Raw genomic sequence first — 20,445 nt, 5'->3', positions numbered from 1 at the left:
CAAGACGTGTCAGAGGGCTTCGCAGCTCGAGGTGCAGGGGCTTAAGGAAGCCAAGGGGGCCCTGGAGCACGAGGTGGAGTACCTCAGACCCGACATTAAGGAGAAGACCAAGATCTTTGACGAAGCTCTCGAGGAGGCGAAGGTCTAGGCCGTTATCGACTATGTCAAGTCGTCTAGATTTGACAACGTGAAGTCGAAGGCCTACCGTAGGGGGTTCAAGCTCGGTAGGTGGTGGATAAGGCGCGCATATCCTGACCTTGACATAAGTGCCTTCACCACCTACAAGATTACAGACAACATGACTCGTCAGGCCGCGGATGACTTGAATTCCGACGATGAGGGCAGTGACGAGGAGGCCAATACTACTGACCTGGCTAACACCCCCGAGGAGGCCCCCGAAGAGGCCTCGAGCAAGGATGATAAGCCTTCTAAATAGTTGTGTGCTCCTTGTATTCCCCTTTTCTTGTTTCTTTGTACTTGGGATTCTCTAATGAAATCACGCTTGTAATGAAATCAGATCTAATGAAATAACATTTCTTGTTTCTTTGTACTCTCCTTTGTGCGACTCACTTCTGCCGGAGTGTTTGCTTTATTTGAGCTGTCGAGTTAGTAAATTCAGTCCTTGAGGTGAGCGACCCTTTATCGCTGTCACCCTGAACTGCCTTCCTGCTCATAGTATGGGTGATCATCAAGTTTTGGCGACGTACGCCGAGGTAGGCATAGTAAGGCGCGTGCCTGCTTCAGTGAGGGAACTTCAATCTCAGCTGGGATGACTGCTTCAGTGTCATATGTAAGGTTAAAGGGAGTTTCTCCCGTGGTAGTCCTTTCCGTGGTACGGTAGGCCCAAAGTACGCTGGGTAGCTCATCCGTCCACAGTCCCTTAGCTCGGTTCAGGCGCGCTTTCAGTCCTCGAAGGATAGCCCTATTCGTAACTTCCGTTCGGCCATTCGCCTGAGGGTGCGCCACTGAGGAGAAGTTATGCTGAATTCCCATGTCTCGGCACCAGTTTTGGAACTTGATGTCTTCGAACTGCTTGCCATTATCGAAGATTAGTACCCGAGGTAATCCGAAACGACACACTATATTCTTCCAGAAGAAGTTCTGTACGTTCCGAGCTGTGATTTTCGTGAGAGGTTCAGCTTCGACCCATTTTGTGAAATAGTCCAGTGCCACCACTAGGAACATTCTTTGCCCTGTCGCTGGTGGGAATGGCCCAAGTAGATCAATCCCCCATTGTGCAAACGGCCAAGGGCTAGTGAGGTATTTCATGTCGGCGGCAAGGCGGTGGTGGATGTTTGCGTGCCTCTAGCACTTGTCGCATTTTTTAACGAGCTCGGTCGCATCTGCTTTCATGGTTGGCCGGTAGTACCCCTGTTGTAGTGCTTTCTGAGCGAGGGCCCTGCCCCCCAAATGTCCACTGCACAGGCCTTTATGAGTGTCGTGGAGGACGAGCTCGGCTTCCGAGGGTCGCAGACAGCGCAGGTAGGGGAGCGTGTAGGACCTTCGGTACAACCGTCCATCTATCAATGACGTATTTGACTGTCTGGTGCTCTACCCTTCTCGCGGCGTTACGGTCTACGGGGAGGGCTCCGTGTAGCAGAAAGCTCGTGAGTGAATCAATCCAGGTCAGCTCTGCTTGAACGACGGGAGCGACCTCCTCTGCCCCCCTGAGAATGCTAGGCCGAGGTACGTTCTCTATGTACACAGTCCTTATGGTGTTGTCTCCCGTGCTGGAAAGCTGTGGCAGGGCATCGGCCTCAACATTCTCTGGTCTTGGGATTTGCCGGATGAAGTGTGACCGGAGGTTGAGCTCGGGCAGGTTGTGGGCGATGGTGGTTCGGCAAGCCCGGTGACGTCTTCGCTGCTTCTTGGCCGGCTCGAAGTTGGTGCTGTTGGCTTCTGTATTGTTGAGCTCGATGGGCCCAGGGGGAGGCAGGGACGACTGCCGGTAGCTGCGGACAGAAGGACCTTGTTCTAGGTCGTCAGCTAGCGCCTCAAACCTATTCCCCGTGAGCAGAAGGTTGAACTGCGAGTGCTAGGGTGACGCCGGCCTAACCGGCTAGGAAGCCGCTTCGGGGGTAGGGAGTCTTTCCTTCCTTCTGTGAGATGATGCCGAAGTCTCTCCCCGGCGGGAAGGGAGTTCACTGCGGCGCTGAGGTTTAGCTGGCTGCGCCGCCGGATGTCGGAGAGGGAGTGACGGGAACTATTACTGGTATTGATACTGGGATACTTGGTGCAACACTTGCTGCTGATGAAACTGGAGTTGTTGAAACTGCTGCATCTGGGCCTGCATGGCCCGCATGCACTGCATCAGGTCTTCGAGTCGGCCTTGGCCGGCCACCGGAGGGGGAATGGTGGGTTCGGCGAAGGTCGTCCCGACTGTAGGGGGCAGCAGGACAGTTACGGGTGCCACCGTTGCAGGCATGTCCAGGCTAGGAACCCAGTCTGCCGAGAGGGGGACGGTGAACTGTCCGATACAAACGGTGGGCATTTGGAGCTGCTTCTCTGGGGCATTCTTGCGCTCGGAGTTTCTAGAAGAAGCCATGGACGTTGGTGAGTAAGAAAGAGAAGTTTCGTAGAGGTTAGAGGGAGGCTTTTCGAAGCGTTTCCCACAGACGGCGCCAAATGATGCTGCACGATTTGGGCACTCCTAGCTAGCTGCGACCTGGCTTCTGACTGGAACGAACGACACCTGAGAGGAAGGAGGAAATGAAGGGTTCCCGGGGAGATATCCTGGTGGGAACACTCCGATGGATAAGTTAGAACTGAAGGAGATCTCAAAGAGAGTAGAGAGTAAGAGTGCTCTAAGTGCTTAAGCTTCAATACCCTTTTCTCTACGCGGGTTCGGGTCCTTTTGTGTTGGAGTCAGGTCATACTTGGCATAACCGCCACCGTTCTGGTCGTTACCGCCAGGACAGGCGGGGCAGGTGCAGGTGGCCACGACACGCTGCCATCGCCGGGTACGAGCTTGACAGACATGTCAGGCTTCCTAGAGGTGGCAAGCAGAACGCCGCCTGGCTGGCGGAAAACCGCCTGGCAGGCGGAAAGCCGCCTGGCAAGGGATCAGAGCCCTGCTACCTAGTCCGGCAGGTACGGACGTCAGGCAGTGCTCCCCACAGCCCACCGGGTTGTCGAGCACCGGACTGTCTAGGGCAGACCTGTCCCGACACCGAGGTGCCAAGGTACTGGCGTGGGGGGCGGGGCTGCCTCGAGGTACTTTGTCAAGACCAGGGGCGTCTCTTCCTCGGGAGGGAAGAGCCCCGAACTCCTCCTTAGGGGGAGCTCGAGCCCTTGGGGTGGCCCAGGACCTTCCACACTTGGTGGGAGTCAAAAAATGCGTCATGTTCAGTCCTCGGCGAGTCGCTTAACCCCCCGAGTGGCCAGCGTTGGACTTGACGTGTCTTTCTCGTCGAGTCGCGGTCGCGCTGTCAGGTTGAGCTGTTCATTGGGCCAGGTCACGTACACGTGTCCCTGGACTATGAGGTCGGGCCAAATCACCCTTCATCAAGTACTATTATTACATAATTAGTTATTATATTTGTAAAATATTGAATTATTATTAATATGAATATTATGAAATCTATTATAATTATTTTTTTGCTTTTAAGAAATTTCTTAAATTTATTACATAATTTTGTTATTTTAACTATTTAAAAATTTGTCATGTTAGATATTTTTTATTTAAATATATACATGATATGTAAAATATGTAAAATATTTAAAATTTTCATTATTTGAATTTTATTTATTTTAATGTTTTTACGTTATATTAAATAATTATACATGATTATTTAGCTATTTTTAATATTTTTTATTTAAGACATTTAGTTATTGAAATTTTTAAATAATGCTTTTAATGTTAAATTTTTATTATTTGAATAACATTTTAATTGAATTATTCATAAAGTTATAATTTATATTGTTACTACATAGTTTCTTGATGAATTTTGTAAAAATATATAATTATCAATAATATGAATAATATTAAATATATTATAATTAATTTTTGTGTTTTGAATAAATATTTAAGTTTAATATATAATTTTGTTGTGATATTTAAATAATTTTGAATTTTTTTAAATTGAAACATTCTTTAAATAGATATAGATAAAAAGTGGGGGAGAGGATAAATTGGAAAATAGTTTAGGAGAGAATGTCTCTACTAAATTAGAGATAATTTAAGAGATAAATAGGAGTTGGAGATAATTTAGGAGATAAATAAGAATTAGGGACAATTTAAGAGAAATTGGTGCCCTTTGGCTAAACATTAGTAAAGCAATTCCCTCTTTCTTTATGGTTGTTAGAAATAGTTAAGCCTATGTGATTTTTTTATTGGCTTAATGGGTAATTATGTGGAATTAAAAAAATAAAAAATTTTATAAAAAAAGAAAATTAGGAAAGGAGTTTGGAGCAAGGAGAGACATGATCTCTTTCTCTCTTTATATATATGCACACACACACACAAAACCTACTCAATTGAATTTCTTGGCATTCTTCTAATTTGCTGCAATTTACAGGAATGGAGCTCGGAATTCCTACCCATAAAGCCACACACTCTTTCCTTTGGATATCCTGACCGAAAGGACTACATGAAAGCATTGAGAATGGCTCCCCCTTGTCATACATGGGGACGGCAGTAGCATCTTGTGGGTAGAAAGTTCTGGAGTGGTAAGGGCTTTAACTAATCTCATATCCTTTTAAATTTTGACAAATTCATGATTTTATTTTTGCCTTGATGGGTGGTTGAACTATGATACTAGAAAAACTTATAACCATTGATATCATATAAAGGTGGTAATTGATGCTCTTCAAGCTAGAATGAACAAAGAGAAGATAAAAGATCCTGTTGAGTAGGATGTGCTAAGGTGGATGAGACTAGCTTCACTGTTAGTTATGTTGGATGAAGTGATGAGAGCTCAACGACCTGCGAAAAACAGAAGTCAAAAGCCCTGAGGTGGTTCTCTAAGAAAAGGCATTCTAGTGTTCAAGTCAATAAGGCAGAGAAGAGGTCAACTTGGTCGAGCTGATTTTAATCAAATATGGCTGAAGAGCAAGAAAAAGCAAGAAAGGGAGAGAATTAGAGTGTTGAAAAATTGGAAGAAGAATACGTTGAGGGGGTGCCTTTAAATACTTGGGGGAGCTCCCCGCTTCTTGGGACACGTGGCATGCATGAGATGCCTTCCACCCGAGGTTCTAGGGCGGTTCTATGCTCTCCATCAAAGGGCTCATTGTTCTGCCAGGTGATGTGCCCCTCTTCATTTCGGATTCTCGGTCCCTTTTATTGTCGCTACTCTGTTTGGAGTAGGGGTGTTAACGATATTCGAAAATATGATTTTGAATTCGAGATTCAACATAATCGAATCGAATTTGGATAATTCGAATATTTTATTAGTCAAAATCAGATATCTTATTTATATTGAATAGCTAATTGGATTTGAATTTGGATATGAACTGATTCGATTCAATAAATATCTGAATTCGATCGATTATTTAATTCTTATATATAATATGTATAATTTTTAAATGTTTTATATATATAATAATTAAATTATATATTTATATATTTTATATAAATAAAATATTTATTTTATATATTTATTAATTACCTAAAATAATTAATTAGTTGAATTCGAATCGAATCGAATATTCAAATATTTAATCAGATATGAATTTTCAATATCCATTGGATATCAAATTTTTTAATCAGATTCGAATTTGGATATTATCTGATCCGATTCGAATTTGATCTATTTACACCCCTATAGTTTAGAGATCACATCTCCTCCCATAAGTGGCCACCCCACAACACCCCACAGCACAGACCCGTGTATTGGGAACATCTCCCGATGATAATATCATCGGAATTGATACCATCATCGGGAGTTGTTTTCAATACACGATGGGGATGTGTTGTGGGGCGGAGATGTGAACTCCTCTATTTGTGGCAACCATCTGACTGACAAGGTTGGACCAACATTTGAATCTCCTGCCAATTGCTACGTCGGATCCAAGGTGAAAAACCAATCAGGACTGGTCCATCAGTAACCAAGTGGTATTTATCAAGATGCACAAGGCGTTTTTGATTGGTTACTGCTTTTATGATATCGGTTCGTTGGTTTGATGTTTTTGCGATATCATATCTTCGTGGCCGGAAAGATGAGGCCGGCCAACCAAGACCAACCCAAGATATGTGAACTCTAACCTGGACTCAAGCTGATGTTGAAACCTAATTTGTCAACTAATGGACTGATAGTTAATGATGGGTATTTTATCATTTTAGCGATTCAGGATTGAATGTGTACTCTTTTGCGCTGCACTGCACTTTAATTCAGTCCATCACAAGTGTTCTTGTATTTATATTGTAATATTTATATTTATTTCAACCATCCAGACTTTATTTTTGACTGAATTTGTTTGAAAAAAAACACGTGACAAAAAATAAAGAAAATATCAATATATTAATCAAAGTTTTTAAAACCAGACTGGGCATAGAACCATTATGAGAATCGGTTCTCAGTTTGAACGGTCTGACTATCTGGTTCGAATGGACGATCCATTCTAATTTGAAAAATAAAAAATAATAAAAAATGATAAAAAAACCATTATTTTAATCTATGGTTCAACAGTTTCATCATTCAAGTTAATGAATCATTGATCAAATCAACGGTTTTTTACCACAAAGCAGTTTTAGGATGAAACAGAATGGATTCCCAGGTTGGTCCAGTCTGGTTTTTGAAAACCATAACATTAATACAGCTGAGCAAAGAGCAAAGTTAACCTATATGAACAATACCAGGGTTAATTGAGGGAATGTATTGGGGTTAAGTATTCAATTTCATGGCTTTCAAGCTGTCGTTGATTCAGATGGTTAGACTGTTTGGCCTTGGGACCGTCTAGGCAACTGGTTCCGTTTTATCCTAAACATAATCCCCGGTCAAAAACCGTTTAATTGGTCAATAATCCATTAATCCAGGCGATTAAACCGTCAATATATCGACCTGTTCAACAATTTTTAGCTATTTTTTATTTTTTTAGTTTTTGTTGTGAGAATGAACCATTCGATTAAACTGGATGTTCAAACCTAAACCCAGAAGCCGGTGGCTTCTGGATCGTTTTTTAAAACCATGTTAAACTCTTTCCTTTTTCTCTTTGGTCCAAAACCCGGCCTAACTCTCTTTCTGTTTTAGAGGCTTGACTTGACAATTGATACTGTGACCTAATAGACTTTGAGAATTATCTTCATTCATTCCTTGAATGACGCAAGCGCCCTTCAAAAACATTCAACTGACACGGAAGTAGACACGTGTGCATGAGACGCGGCACTTAAGCAATCGTTGTCAGGTTGGCTGCTATAATTTATAAAGCCCCAAGACTCAAGAGGCGGAAGCTGTGCCCAGGTGGGGTTTTGGTTCAAAATGTGAGAGATATCAATGTTATAAGGTACGTTTTGGTCAATTTGTCACGTGTGCCTTTTTCGTGATGCACGGTTTTTTTGCCCATACTGCTATTGATCTGTTGCTGCCCGTAAAATATTACAATGGTTGGGCTTGGGCATGGAGACTGTTCTAGTGGAGATGGAGATGGGATGAGGAATTTTTTTGGCATCGGTGCCAATCACCATTAATAATTTTGACGCCGTTTAGCATATATTTTTGTACGGTTTTTTGGCTGTTTAGGGAAGATAAAAAATTGGTTTATTCATATTTAATATGTGGAAGATTTTGCCAGGTGGTGCTCAAAAGACATACGAAGCTTATTTTGGGCTGATTTCAGGAAGCTTCAAATGAAGCTTTTCGTGTCTTTCAGGTTTATTTTAATATAGCATGGAAAAACTCAAAATGATACATAAAAAGATGTGCATCTACCAAATGATCTTTAGGCTGCTCATATCTTATGTCAAAAGCTCAATGCACCTATTAACTATTAGAATTACGAGAATATTTTTTCAAATTAGCTAATACACCGATGAATCAGCCCTCGGTAGGTTGAAGAATCCAATTGAGTGTAGGGGTAGGGATGGAGATGAGGAATCGAATCTCCACCCCATCCAAACCCGAAAAAGTGGCTACTATGGTGTTATGCGAGTTGGATTTATATGCAATTAAACTCAACTAGATGTTGTTTAAATGCTAATCAATTTAGATTAATGAATTGAGCATTGACTTATCATTTTGAATGCATTTTCAATAATCAATATGAGTTTGTCGAAAGAAAGTTTAAGGACCATGTGAGAATTAGGAGTTCAAAAAAATGAAGTTATTAGGGCAAAATGATCTCATAAAATAACATGGTAGTTTGAAATTTTAGAAATATTTAAATTATCATGCCAACAATGGGGCAAAGTGCTGAGAGTTCAGAAGTTGAAGTCATTATCGCAAAACAATGTTTGAGAGACCAAGTATCACCACTCCCTCAGTTTCAGGTGGCTGCCTCTAATTTACCCTTTTCTTAAATAAAAACTGCCAACTCAACAAAAATATATTTTGGAGGTCAAAATATTGAAAATACATAAAGGGTAAACTCTAAGATTTGAAATGTAAATGGGTTGGGTATTGTTCAAGATAAGATGGACCAATCCCAAGAGGCTTAAGCTTGAATTCGAGCTTGGTTTGGCTCGAGTTCGACTGTTGGATATATAAAAAATTAAGAATTGTAAAAATTAATTATTATTATTATATATATAAAGTAAAAATATTATATATAATATTTTTATATTTATTGTGTATATTATTTATGTATGTATTTGGCTCGATTTTGACTGTTTGATATTTAAAAAATTAAGAATTATAAAAATTAGTTATTATTATATATATATATATATATATATATATATATATATATGCTAAAAGCTCAATTAGGCTCACAAGCTGAGTTTTATTGGGCTTGAGCTCGGCTTGATTAATAAAGAACCTATATATTAGGCTCAAGTTCAACTCGAAACTCAATTTAGATTGAGTCTAATCGATCTTTTCACAAGCCAAGCTCAAATAGCTCATGGCCACCCCTACCAATCCCAAATTAATTACTAATTAGTTTTATAATATAGACTAAGAACCGAACAATTATTAATCAATCGAGTCTGATCCAATTATGCTTGATATCTATAATTACCTAAGATAATAACAACCTGAAATTTCATTTTTGGTAATATAAATTAATGATTAAAGTATTGATAATGATACCTATATTTGGGTATGGGACATATTGATATTTTAATCCTTGATATAAATTCAATAAAAATAACGATAAATATTAAATTTTCTATATATTGATAAAACAATTGTCTATAACAAAACAAAATTTACAGACTATTTATGAAATTCAGCATTTTGGATATAACATATAACAAAAATTATAAAAAAACTAGGAAACGTTAACTATATAATTAATTTGGAACAACAAGAACCATTCCCAATCCATTTGTTCATCAGAAGACATACCACCAAACTTGTACTGACATAATCGGTTTGGTTGATTCAATTCTGTTCGGTAGACCCAACCCATGACAACTCTACCTCAAGTGTCCAATATCCCCATTTTGGGAGATTTGGCACTTAACGCTTTTATTCTTCTTCTTCTTTGTTTTTTTTGTTAGACTCCTCCAAACTTTGACTTGATGATCATCTAACCTATTCCAATCATTATTCCAGCAAGAGAATGCCCTTTTCTTGATTTTTAAATATTATTAAAACCCTAAAATTCCTTTTTTTTATTGATCATTTTCACCCTTTTCCAGTAATATTACTAATAAAATATTTCCATTCATAACACTAATGACATGGTCCATCTGACAACAAAGTGGTAAATCATTCAATTCAGCTGCTTAGCTATTATCATGAAGCAAGTAGCAACCCCCAAGTCATCAAAATGATCCTTTTAGGTTCAGCAAAGTGATCTCAATCATCCAAGTGACAAGAAGTGTAATTTTGTATCATTTGGGGGTGCAGACACATGGGGTACAAATTTTATATTTTCTTGGAAAATGGTTTAAGGCTGTATTTTATATTTGGTTTACCTTTTTCATTTTTTCCCTACCTTTTCTTTCAAACCAAATACAGACTAATAAGTTTGTCATTTTATTTTGGTACGAACATGATATAATCACAAAATTAAAATCAATGTTTTCTAAACTGGACCGGTCAGATGGTCGGACAGAAAAAACCTGGACCAGTTCCATTTTACCCCAAAACTGCTTTTTGGCCGAAAACTATTGATTTGATCAATAAACTATTGACTCGGGCGGTCGAACCATTGAACTACTGACCTAGACAATAGTTTTTGGCCATTTTTATTTTATTTTTATCAAAACGAACCATCTGTTTGGATCAAATGGTCACACCATTCGACCCAGGAACCAGACCTAGAACAGTTCATTTCCGGTCCAGTTTTAAAAACCTTGATTAAAACCACTGCTAGCGAATTCTTATGGTATGAGTGTTGATAATGATAGGCATTATAATGGTTTTTATGGAAATTCTGATTTCTAAGTAACAATAATCATTAAGTGCAAATTAAGTGAATTTGCCCAAAGAATTGTCTTGAACCTGAATAAAGACTTGTCTGACCAGTTTCCGAAGGGAATTAATGCTCTTCTCTAGTATGAGTAAGGAGAGGGTGGTTAGGAATGTTGTCACTGAGATGTAATAATGTATCTTATATTGGTCCTAATCCCCTTGATTACTAGATGTTAACAATTAGAATTGTTAATTAGTTGATTCATCAAAACATGCCTTTTATTATTATCTACACGTTTCTTCATTTGTATTGATCCCTTGAAGTTGTATTAGTGCAAATGAAATTACATTGCAAGCAATCAGATGCCTAATTTGTCTATTCATGAGCTATCATTTCCATGGTAAAACAAGATGGACGATGTAATGGTTTCATCATTCAAGGTTTATCCATAGACAGGTTCGAGAATAGACTCTTTCCACCTCCCCCAACCGCTCAACTTCGATTCCTTTCAAAACCTGCAGGTTGAATTTTTAAATCCAAATTCCCTGGCACATGAAAATACAAAACCTTGTATAAATCTTTTTTCTTCAGGTTCAGTTTGGAAGGAATACAAATATAAATTTGTAGAGTGCAAAACCTTACATTTCATATTATTTTATATATATTTATACTGTATATATTTGTATTTGTACTCTTTCCAAACTGAACCTCACGAAAGAGTCATTGAATCCAAAAATTCAATATCATTGTAAAAAGATAAAAATAAAAGCAAGCCTAATATTTTACCTGAGGTTGATGATAGAGACTGTAAAAAGATAATGCCTAGTGGTGGAGGAATGATAATCAACTGCTAAAGTCACGAGGAGGAATACTAAGAAATGTTAGGATTTTCGATTTAAAGCATATATATATATATATATGTATGTATGTATGAAAATATGTATTTCCTATATTGATAATTATTCAATTATAAGTATCAGGGGTATTTTAATATAATATACAGGTGAGGAAGAATTGGGTTTAGCCTAATACTATATCTTATTCTAAAGATACAAATTGTAAAATCCCAAAACTTATTTCCAAGTTTCGACTCAAAATCTATTTTTTCAAATAAGAAAACCCACCCAATCGGAGTGAATAGAATGGAAATTACAACCCTTATTTCTCCATCGGACTGCATACGAAAACATATAGCAATGGCCCTTTTATTATTCATCCCGAGATTATATTGAAGAACCCAGCAGCTACCACCATTTTGACACCGACCACGTTGTTAGCATGTTCCACCACGTCACATGAATTATAAAAAAATAAAGCTTCATGCTGCAGGCAGATGTGCTGAACATGCAACCTTCTTATTTTACTGGGGCTTGAATTTTTTTTTGTATTTTTTTCTTTATTTTTACTGGGGCTTGAATAAATTAATAACTTCTTTTATAAATTTCCTATATTCAAGAGCTTAAGAATGAAAAGAGTGTTTCTTTTTTTTTTAATTCTAATACATCACTCCAACAATGAGAAGTCTCAGAGGCCCATGTGAGATTCTTCAGCTTCACATGATATAATTGCTGACTTAAACATGTCTGGTATAGCCAACCTGCACCGGCCGGCTTAGAGCTTGGAGAGTGCTGAAGTACAAAATTCTATTGATTTTCTTTTTTGAGTTTTCAAAAAAAAAAAGAAAAATTAAGAAAAAAATAACTCCAACTTAAAAATATGTTCAAACCAATAAAAGGCAAACATGTGAGTCCCACCAACTTTTCATCATTCATAGTCTATCACCATTCTTTGGTTCAGGTGCATTCTCCTTCACTGATCACTCATGTATCTTTCTTGCTCATATTTCTCAATCTCAAACTCTTCCAATTGTTTGAATCAGAAAAACTCTATGGAATTATCAAACTCTTCCATATTTCTCCTTCACTAACCACTCAAGCAGGGGCGGAGCCAGGGGGTGGCAGAGGGGGGCCATGGCCCCCTTATGCCTTGAAGATCCCTACAATACCCATTTTAACTTTATCTATATTTTAGTTTTCTTACTTATATTTATTAACATTTGGGCCCCTATCTATGTTTATTACATTTTGGCTCCCCTCAAAAGAAAATCTTAGCTCCGCCCCTGCACTCAATTAAAGGCATGCAAATTACAAGATAAACAAATTTCCTTCATAAACTATTATTCAGAAGCTATATATATTTTGGTTGCTTTTTTTTTTTTTATTAAATCGTGTTAGGTGATTTTAGCATCCAGCTGTTGAAAACTGTAACATAAAAGAGATTGAGTTTAATCTTTTTTGGGTAATAGTGTTCCATATGATGGGTAATTACCTTAAAGCTCCCATCAACTTTGACCTGCCCTTAAACCTCTCCTGACTTTTGGGGATAAAAGAACTTACAGATCCCTTTAGTTATTTTTAAGTGGATAGAGACATTAAGTGTGTTTTATGCCCATACTAATTCCTTCTATCAAGTTAAAAGATTTTTCTTAATTCTAACTTTATCCTTAAAACTGTTAATACGAGTAAATATGTTTTATTTCTTCACGGCATAAGCAAACCTGTTTTGGGGGAAAGAAAGGTTTAAGAGTATTTTATTTTATTTTTTGGTTAAAGATTCAAGGGTATTTCAGTCATCAAACATTTAATGATTTTACATAAGGGCAAAATTGATATTATAGCATATTTAAATCCATGACATCAGCAATTACTGTTAGATTTCTAATGGTAAAGTAAGATAGGGGGTGTATAAATCCTTTTATCCCCAAGGGTGTGTTTGGAAACAATGTAAATGGAATGTAAATCCCGGTTCAGGGTAACTTTGCACTCTGGTTCACTTTTGCCTGTATTTGACAACATTACATTTATGCACTGACAAATGATAGACCTATGCATATTTACATTGATAATAAGATGTAAAAGTACATCAATAAAAAAGAAGTAAATTTGCATTCAAGTGGACTTTTGATTAAAAAAAAGCATATGCTTTATTGAAATTCATGTTTACATCCATTACAACTAAAAATCTATTTGGTAAGAAGGTAAATTTGTCAGTGCAAAACTAACCCATTTTGCAATTTATATGAACCATTTTTACACTCCACATATTTGCATCGTTTCCAAACACAGCCCAAAGGTAAGGGAGGCTTAAGGGCAGGTCAAAGTTGAGGGGAGGTTTAAGGGATTTACCCTCCTTATGATACTAGAAGATACATATAACCAATCAACTGTTATCATATAAGTGGTAACCAATCAAGTGGTATTCATCAAAATTCATGGACCGTTTTGATTGGTCAGCGGCTCTTTCCACATCATACCTTTCTAGCATCATAGATTTACCCTAACTAATAAGATGGCTAATGCCACAAAACAACTAAACAATAACAAAGTGGGTGTTTGGGAGTGTAGTGGGACAAAGTCTCAACATTTGTATTTGATTTATATACGTTTTTAGCATCATATCTTTCTTTTTTTACATGATAAAATGCATAGTTGTCTATTGTGGTTTCAAAAACATAAATGCCATTAGGCACAATCAAAGTAGAAATGCCCCTACTGTTGGGGGAAACATCAAAAGGATGTTCCCTCCAATGCCCCAATGCACATAAGTTAACATAAAGGATGATACAAAGATTTTAGATTTGAACATGAATCATGATTATGGTATGGTAAAGGCAAAACATCTACATGACACTTATGTACAATCTAAAAGGAGTCTAGATGGGAACGACCAGACCAGATCCCAACTCCCAAAAACCCCTAAAACAAAACCATAAAAAAACAGAAGAAAAAGATGACTAAAGGAGTGTTCTACAACAGGAATTAACGTTTTTGCTTTCATTTTCTTTTCATGAAAATTACTACATCAGCAAAAGACAAAAGAAAACAAAAACAAAAACAAAAACAAATTGGTTTTATTTCAAAAAATAATTAATGTTTTTTAAACCATCAAAATGATGGTCAACTTTAGAGTACAGATATTGTACAATGAGAGACAATTAAATGAAAATATGTTTTTTTTTTTTCAAACTAGGATTTCAATAACACATTTTGGTCCCAGTTTTGGTAACAAAAAACACATACAACCACAAACATAATTTTCATGTTTTTGTTTTAAGAACCAATTTGTTTTCAATCCCAGAAGGTTTTGATTTGTTTTTGAAATTTGAAACAAGGAAACAATTCATATTGAGGAACACCCCGTTAACCAAGGTTTTTTTTTTTTTTTTTTGGGGCGGGGGGGTGGGGGGGGGGGGGGGGGGGTGGTAGAACTATTTAACAGTTAACACAGACACAAAGGTGAAATAATCTAATCTGTGTAATAGCAGAAGTGCAGAACTGTACCAAGAATGTAGATCGCCGTGGTTGGTAACAAAAAAACAAGCTGAACAGGAATCTTTGTTAGATAGAATTTTAGGGCTCACTTAACTTTAACTCTTGTGACTCGTCGTCCTCTTCTGTGGTTAGAGGCTCGTGATCGGGTAAGGGGCGAAGGGCATTACGCGTGCTTTTCAATTTTAATAATGACAAGAATGTGTTGTCTGAATCCATTTTGAGCCTCAAAGCAATTTTCCACGGGGAAGATTCCTTAACAGACGTGCCGTGCCGTCCATATGCATGATTAAGACCTTGAGAGGCAGCACAGAAAGCCCAGTTTAAAACTTTCAAATAAAGCCCTTTACCTTACTTATGGTCCACCATGCATCCATGAATAGATTATTTTGGGATCAATAATGGCGGAGGCCAAACGAGGGTCCAAATCGATGATTTAAAGCATGCACCATGTATATCACTGTTACTTAAAGCTAATGATCAAAATAAATCATAAAGCATTACCAAAACGCCTTTACTTGTCCCAGATCAAGATGCTCTGTAGATATACATTACATAACAGATTTATTTTGAGCTTAGGCATCATCACCCTTTGAGCCGTGTGATTCCAATTGTTTATGATAATATAGGTGTCGGAGAAATAATTGTACTCTGATAATAGTAGTTAATCAAAAGATAGCATAGACAAATTTAAAGAGGAAAAAAAATTGGAGCATCCTCTGCAGTATATAGATAAAGTTGCAGGTTACTGTTTCTAGTCATGTGTTGGGTAGAAACCATTCACAGTCATCCCACCGTCAACAGAAATAACCTGACCTGTAATGTAAGAGGATGCGGGAAGGCAAAGGAATGCCACCAAGGATGATACCTCCTTTGGTTCGCCGGGCCGCCGAAGAGGAGTGCGAGCAATTACCGTATCTAAAAATTCTTTATTATCAAGCAACTGTTAAGATAAGACCAAATGAATATCACAGAGATGAAGGAAGAAGACAACCTATAGGATATGATATGAGCTAAGTCTGAAATTTTGGCCGGGGTATGTAACCTGGCCAAATCCATATGGTTTTAGCATGTGTTATGCAAATCATATCTGTAAGTTATGAAGACATCAGAAATTCACAATCAATGGAATTGGTCTATTAGGTATTTAGGTCATATTTGATATTTCTGTAATGCCTAAATTGCAATTCAAAACCTATATTTATATGCTTGGGTATGAGATGACCCATGCACATACCCATGATTTGCAGTCATCATTGTCATCATCATTAAGATAAATACTATAATAAAGAATGTGGCAAAACAATTATATTTCTCTAAAACATGATGAGAGCTCAGATACACCACAAATATATCAACATAATCTGCTGGACTCTAGGAGATCCACTTTTTTCAACAGAAAAAAAATCAGCTAATGTTTTTCTTTTCTTTATCATTACATTCGATCAGAACTTCTACAGGCACCTACTCTGGTCCATTGTCTACTACTTTGAAGATCTTGGCGATTAAGTGAGGCAACACTCCATGAGCACCTTGTCTAGGCACCCGCCTTGACAACTATGGATGTTGACTTCTTCTCTAGGTGTTGACTCTGTTAGGACCCATCTATGGTTTACTGCAAGTAGTTTATCTCTTTGTTGAATATTAGTCTATTAAATAAATCATTGTCTTAATATTCCAGGTTTGCCTTTTCTTTTATTGTTCTTATGTTCTTCTTGCATATTGTATCATCTCCTCAACTACAAAATGCCTCTCACTTTCCCACCGATCTCTCTTTCTGTCCCTGGGCTTTTTTTTTGTCACTGAACATCTACAATCCTCTCTAAGTAGTACAACGGCCATCTTCACCAATTCTGTCTTGTTTTCCCCAAATCTGTAAGTACCATTTGGGCCCCCTTTCACCCTATTTTCAATTTCTGCTTCACTTGTCTAGTGATTATTCAATCTCTTTAAGTTCTACCCAGCCTACTTTGTTCAACAAGTTGAGGTTAAACTTTAACCAGAAAGCTGTTTGGATGAGTCCTGCATCACTAGAGTAATTGGAATACCATGAGCATCCAATCTGGTTGATTTGTTGCATTGAGATCTAATGAAAGCAACCATCACATATAGCTACTACATCCATCCCCATGGTATTAGGTGTATGATGCACCCCAGATTGGACGTATGTCAAGTTTGGAAGTCATGCCATGGTCCTTAAAACATAATCATAATATTTAAATAGAATGTGAGTGGGGTGAGAGGACTTTACATGTTCCACAAGTGAGGTTCTGATATACCATGGTGCTACACAATTGGTCCTGATATTGTCTTTTGCCCACTCGCATGCCAAGTTCTTCGTCAGTTGATTAATTGCTCCTAGAAATGACATGGGCTATGTCAGATTGCATAGAATAGCAACAACTAGACTAGCTCTGAAATGAAGATATCAGGAAAACAAAAATGGTAGTTGGTACCTTTACTTGCTCCATAGACAGTCCCAGAACCCAGTGCCACCACACCAGCAACAGAGGATATAAACACGATGCTTCCCACTCCCGATAATTTCAAAAGTGGGTATGCCAGTTGGCAAAGATGGTAAGCAGATTCTAAGTTGGTGGCTATCAGGGTTGAAAACTCTTCAGCTGTGTACTCTATGGTTGGTTTCCTTATATTTGTTCCAGCATTGTTTATCTAGAAACAGATCATCAGGTACCATAAATTCCTTATGGGTCCAGGAAATGAAAGGAAGGGGAAATAGGAAATGCTATTTAAAAGTTGAACACATACCCATTGGATTATTCAAAATCAGCACTTGAGAATGCATAAGCACTCAACAAACCTCTGGTAAAGTTAGAATTAGGAGACCTTAGGATATGTGGAGCTTATTAGGATTAAAAATACTTGGTCATAGTAGAACATCTTTTATATAGAAATATACGAGCCTAGAAACTAGGAAATAAAGAATAGATACTAGATAGCCTATGCAATAATTAGTCCTGGCAAAAACATATCTAGGTATGTTAATGGGAGCCCGTTTAGTGTTGAAGTAAAGTTAAGCGAATTATTAGTTCCACACCTCTCTCTCTCTCTCTCTCTCTCTCTCTCTCTCTCTCTCTCTCTCGCATCATGAGAAACAAGAAGACAAATTTCAGTAAGCACACTGGAAACTTCTCTTTGCTTAAATTTCATTAATAATGGGTCGGATGTAGGTTGCTCTCTTCCTTCCTACGGCTTTAGCATTTCAAAAGGAATTTTTAGATCTGATCCCCATTTCATGAATGGCATTTCCTATAGAGTTCAAAATGGGAGAAGACTGAGGTTCTGACTGGACCCATGGTGTGGTAATACTGCTTTAAAAGAGAGATTTCCTTCTCCATTTGCTGCAGCTGATGATGCTCAGATTTCTGTGGCTGATTGCCTCATACAAGAAGGGGGCAGCCTAGTTTGGTCTCCAGTCTTCAGAAGGAATTTCAATGATTGGGAGTTGGATCAGGTGGTAGAGCTCCTGTCTTTACTTCAGAATCAGCACCCAGAGTTGCAGTCCAAGGACACCAGATGCTGGAATTGGATAAAATCTGGCAGCTTTTCAGTCAGATCCTGCTACTGGGGGCTCCTGGGTGAAGCCCGACAGCCCTTCCCCTTCAAGGCCATCTGGACTCTGGAGAGTAATTGCCTCTCTAAAAGTCAAGTTTTTCACTTGGGTGGCTGCCAAGGAGAAATTCCTTACCAAGGAGATGCTGATGAGAAGACGCTTTACCTTACTGGACTTGCTCTGCCCCTCGTGCAACCAGCAAACTGAGTCTTCAAGTCATCTGTTTATTCACTGCAAGTTCTCGACAGGAGTTTGGAAGCATTTTCTTAGGGCCATTAATCTGAGTTGGTGCTGGCCAGAGTTAGTCTCTGTGCTAGCTGGATGGAGTGTGCCTGGCATGTCTAAAGAAGGGAAACAAGTGTGGTCTATCATCCCATCTGCAGCGTTGTGGGCTATCTTGTTGGAAAGAAACAATAGGGCTTTTGAGCAAAAATCTAAGACTGAGGCTGGGGTTATTAACTATATAATAAAATAGCTTAGGAGCTGGTTATCTCTTTTCGATGTATGTAGAAATGTTTATAGTTCCGGTTATTTTTTGAGGGTGGACTTTTTTTGGAGAGTCCTAGCTCTGGTCGTGATTGTACGCATTCTCATTGTACAGGACCTTATACTTTTGTATCTAATACAATACATTACCTCTTCACAAAAAAAAAAGATTTAAATTTGTTTCAAACAACTGTTTTTTATATTTTTCTGAGCTATTCTACTTGGTTGCCGCAGTCCTGCTTTCCATCTACACCAGATTCATTTGGGACTTAAACTAGAAAGGTTGAGAAGCAAAACCTAGAGCTTTTAACCACTTGAAAGAATTAGTTTGGATTGATTTCTGATATGGGTATAGAAGTCTGAAACTTCAATAAGTAGGAAGAAATTGGGGTAAATAGCAATAAACGTGCAACTAGGGAAAATGGCTCAAAAAAAAAGTGTAGGGTTATGTGAAAGAAGAAAGTGAGGTTAGATTGGATTTCACTATGGCTTTAAAGAACAGTTTCTGATGGACAAATTCAGATTAGATTATACTTAAGAACTTTCTATTTTCTCATCTAAAAGGGTTATGCTCCGTTGTTAGTTGTTTCTTACTAGCCTTTGTATAGTACACTTTGACAAACCTTCGTTTTTTTCCCTCACAAACTTCTTTTTTTTTATATATATATATCATCCAAGAAGAAAGTTAATAGAAAAAAGAAAAGAAAAGCAAAGCAAATGAATTGGTAGGATTTTCATTTCCAGAGCTTGTAGTGGGGAAGAGGGAAAAACTTACAAGGATGTTGAGTTTGCCACTAAAAACAGAGGATACAGTTTCTATAAGCTTTTCTCTTTGTGGTCGAGACGATACATCGCAGACCGAACCACTGACTCGAAAACCCTTGCTTGCCCAATCTCTCAAGCACCCATTGAGTTCGTCTTCTTTTCGAGAACATGTATGTACGGTCGCCCCTAGTCCAGCTAATTCTTCAACAATGGCATGACTAAACAAACACATGAAGATATTACAAAATTAACGTTTATGGTTCGGGGGTTAAGATTTTAGATGCTTTATCAAAACCCAGAAAAACAATATAAGAGCAAAACTGAACAGAGATGAAGCACAAAAGTGCATATAGTTGTAACTTGTAAGTCACAAGAAGATTAAAAAAATAATAATAATAAAAAAAAAAACAGAAAGGAAAAATCTATGACGCCGGAAAGACATGATACCGGAACGGCTTTTTCCAATCAAAACCTCGCGTGGATTTCGATGTAAACCCACCAATTACCACATGATGCCGGTTGATTGGTTATAATGTTTTCTGGTATCATGTCTTTCCCCCCCAAAAAAAGATAGGAAGCATGAAAGGTAGAAGAAAGCGAACCCGATGCCTCTGGTTCCTCCGGTGACGAGAGCGGTCATTCCCTTGAGATACCATCTGCTGTCTCTGCTGCTGCTCTCTGCTTCCGCCATGTCCTCTCTCTCTCTCTCTCTCTGCAACTCGAGCCTTGACTGCTTGACATTCTGTTCTGACAAGATGAGCCAACTTGTCAAAACGTAGAGCTCTAAAGTGGGCCGTGCCCCCGGCCCGTCACTGCAGCAACCGGGCCGTGCTGGGC

At 38.3% G+C, this 20,445-nt stretch overlaps 1 protein-coding gene across 1 annotated transcript; it reads right to left on the bottom strand.

The window, feature by feature from the left end:
• Positions 1–15,301: 15,301 nt before the first annotated feature.
• Positions 15,302–20,373, bottom strand: LOC104597108 (tropinone reductase homolog At5g06060-like). The gene is made up of 5 exons (XM_010258512.3): positions 20,211–20,373; positions 19,619–19,826; positions 17,240–17,456; positions 17,035–17,141; positions 15,302–15,726 (listed from the first exon to the last, which is right to left on the bottom strand). Exons 1-5 carry the CDS (start codon positions 20,297–20,299, stop codon positions 15,538–15,540), a joined length of 810 nt encoding a protein of 269 aa, XP_010256814.1. The 5' UTR covers positions 20,300–20,373; the 3' UTR covers positions 15,302–15,537.
• Between the last annotated feature and the right edge of the window lie 72 nt (positions 20,374–20,445).

The sequence above is a fragment of the Nelumbo nucifera genome, chromosome 2, assembly GCF_055504915.1.
Source record: "Nelumbo nucifera cultivar China Antique chromosome 2, China Antique-T2T, whole genome shotgun sequence".
NCBI classification, from domain to species: domain Eukaryota; kingdom Viridiplantae; phylum Streptophyta; class Magnoliopsida; order Proteales; family Nelumbonaceae; genus Nelumbo; species Nelumbo nucifera.
This window is presented reverse-complemented; position numbering and strand designations above follow the sequence as displayed.

Excerpts from the sequence above, each read along its gene's own strand:
- LOC104597108 (XM_010258512.3), bottom strand. The coding sequence starts at position 20,299 with ATGGCGGAAGCAGAGAGCAGCAGCAGAGACAGCAGATGGTATCTCAAG. Across the intron at positions 17,457-19,618 it reads GTGGCAAACTCAACATCCTT|ATAAACAATGCTGGAACAAA; the intron begins GTAAGTTTTTCC and ends ATCTGTTTCTAG. Across the intron at positions 17,142-17,239 it reads TGTCTATGGAGCAAGTAAAG|GAGCAATTAATCAACTGACG; the intron begins GTACCAACTACC and ends TGTCATTTCTAG.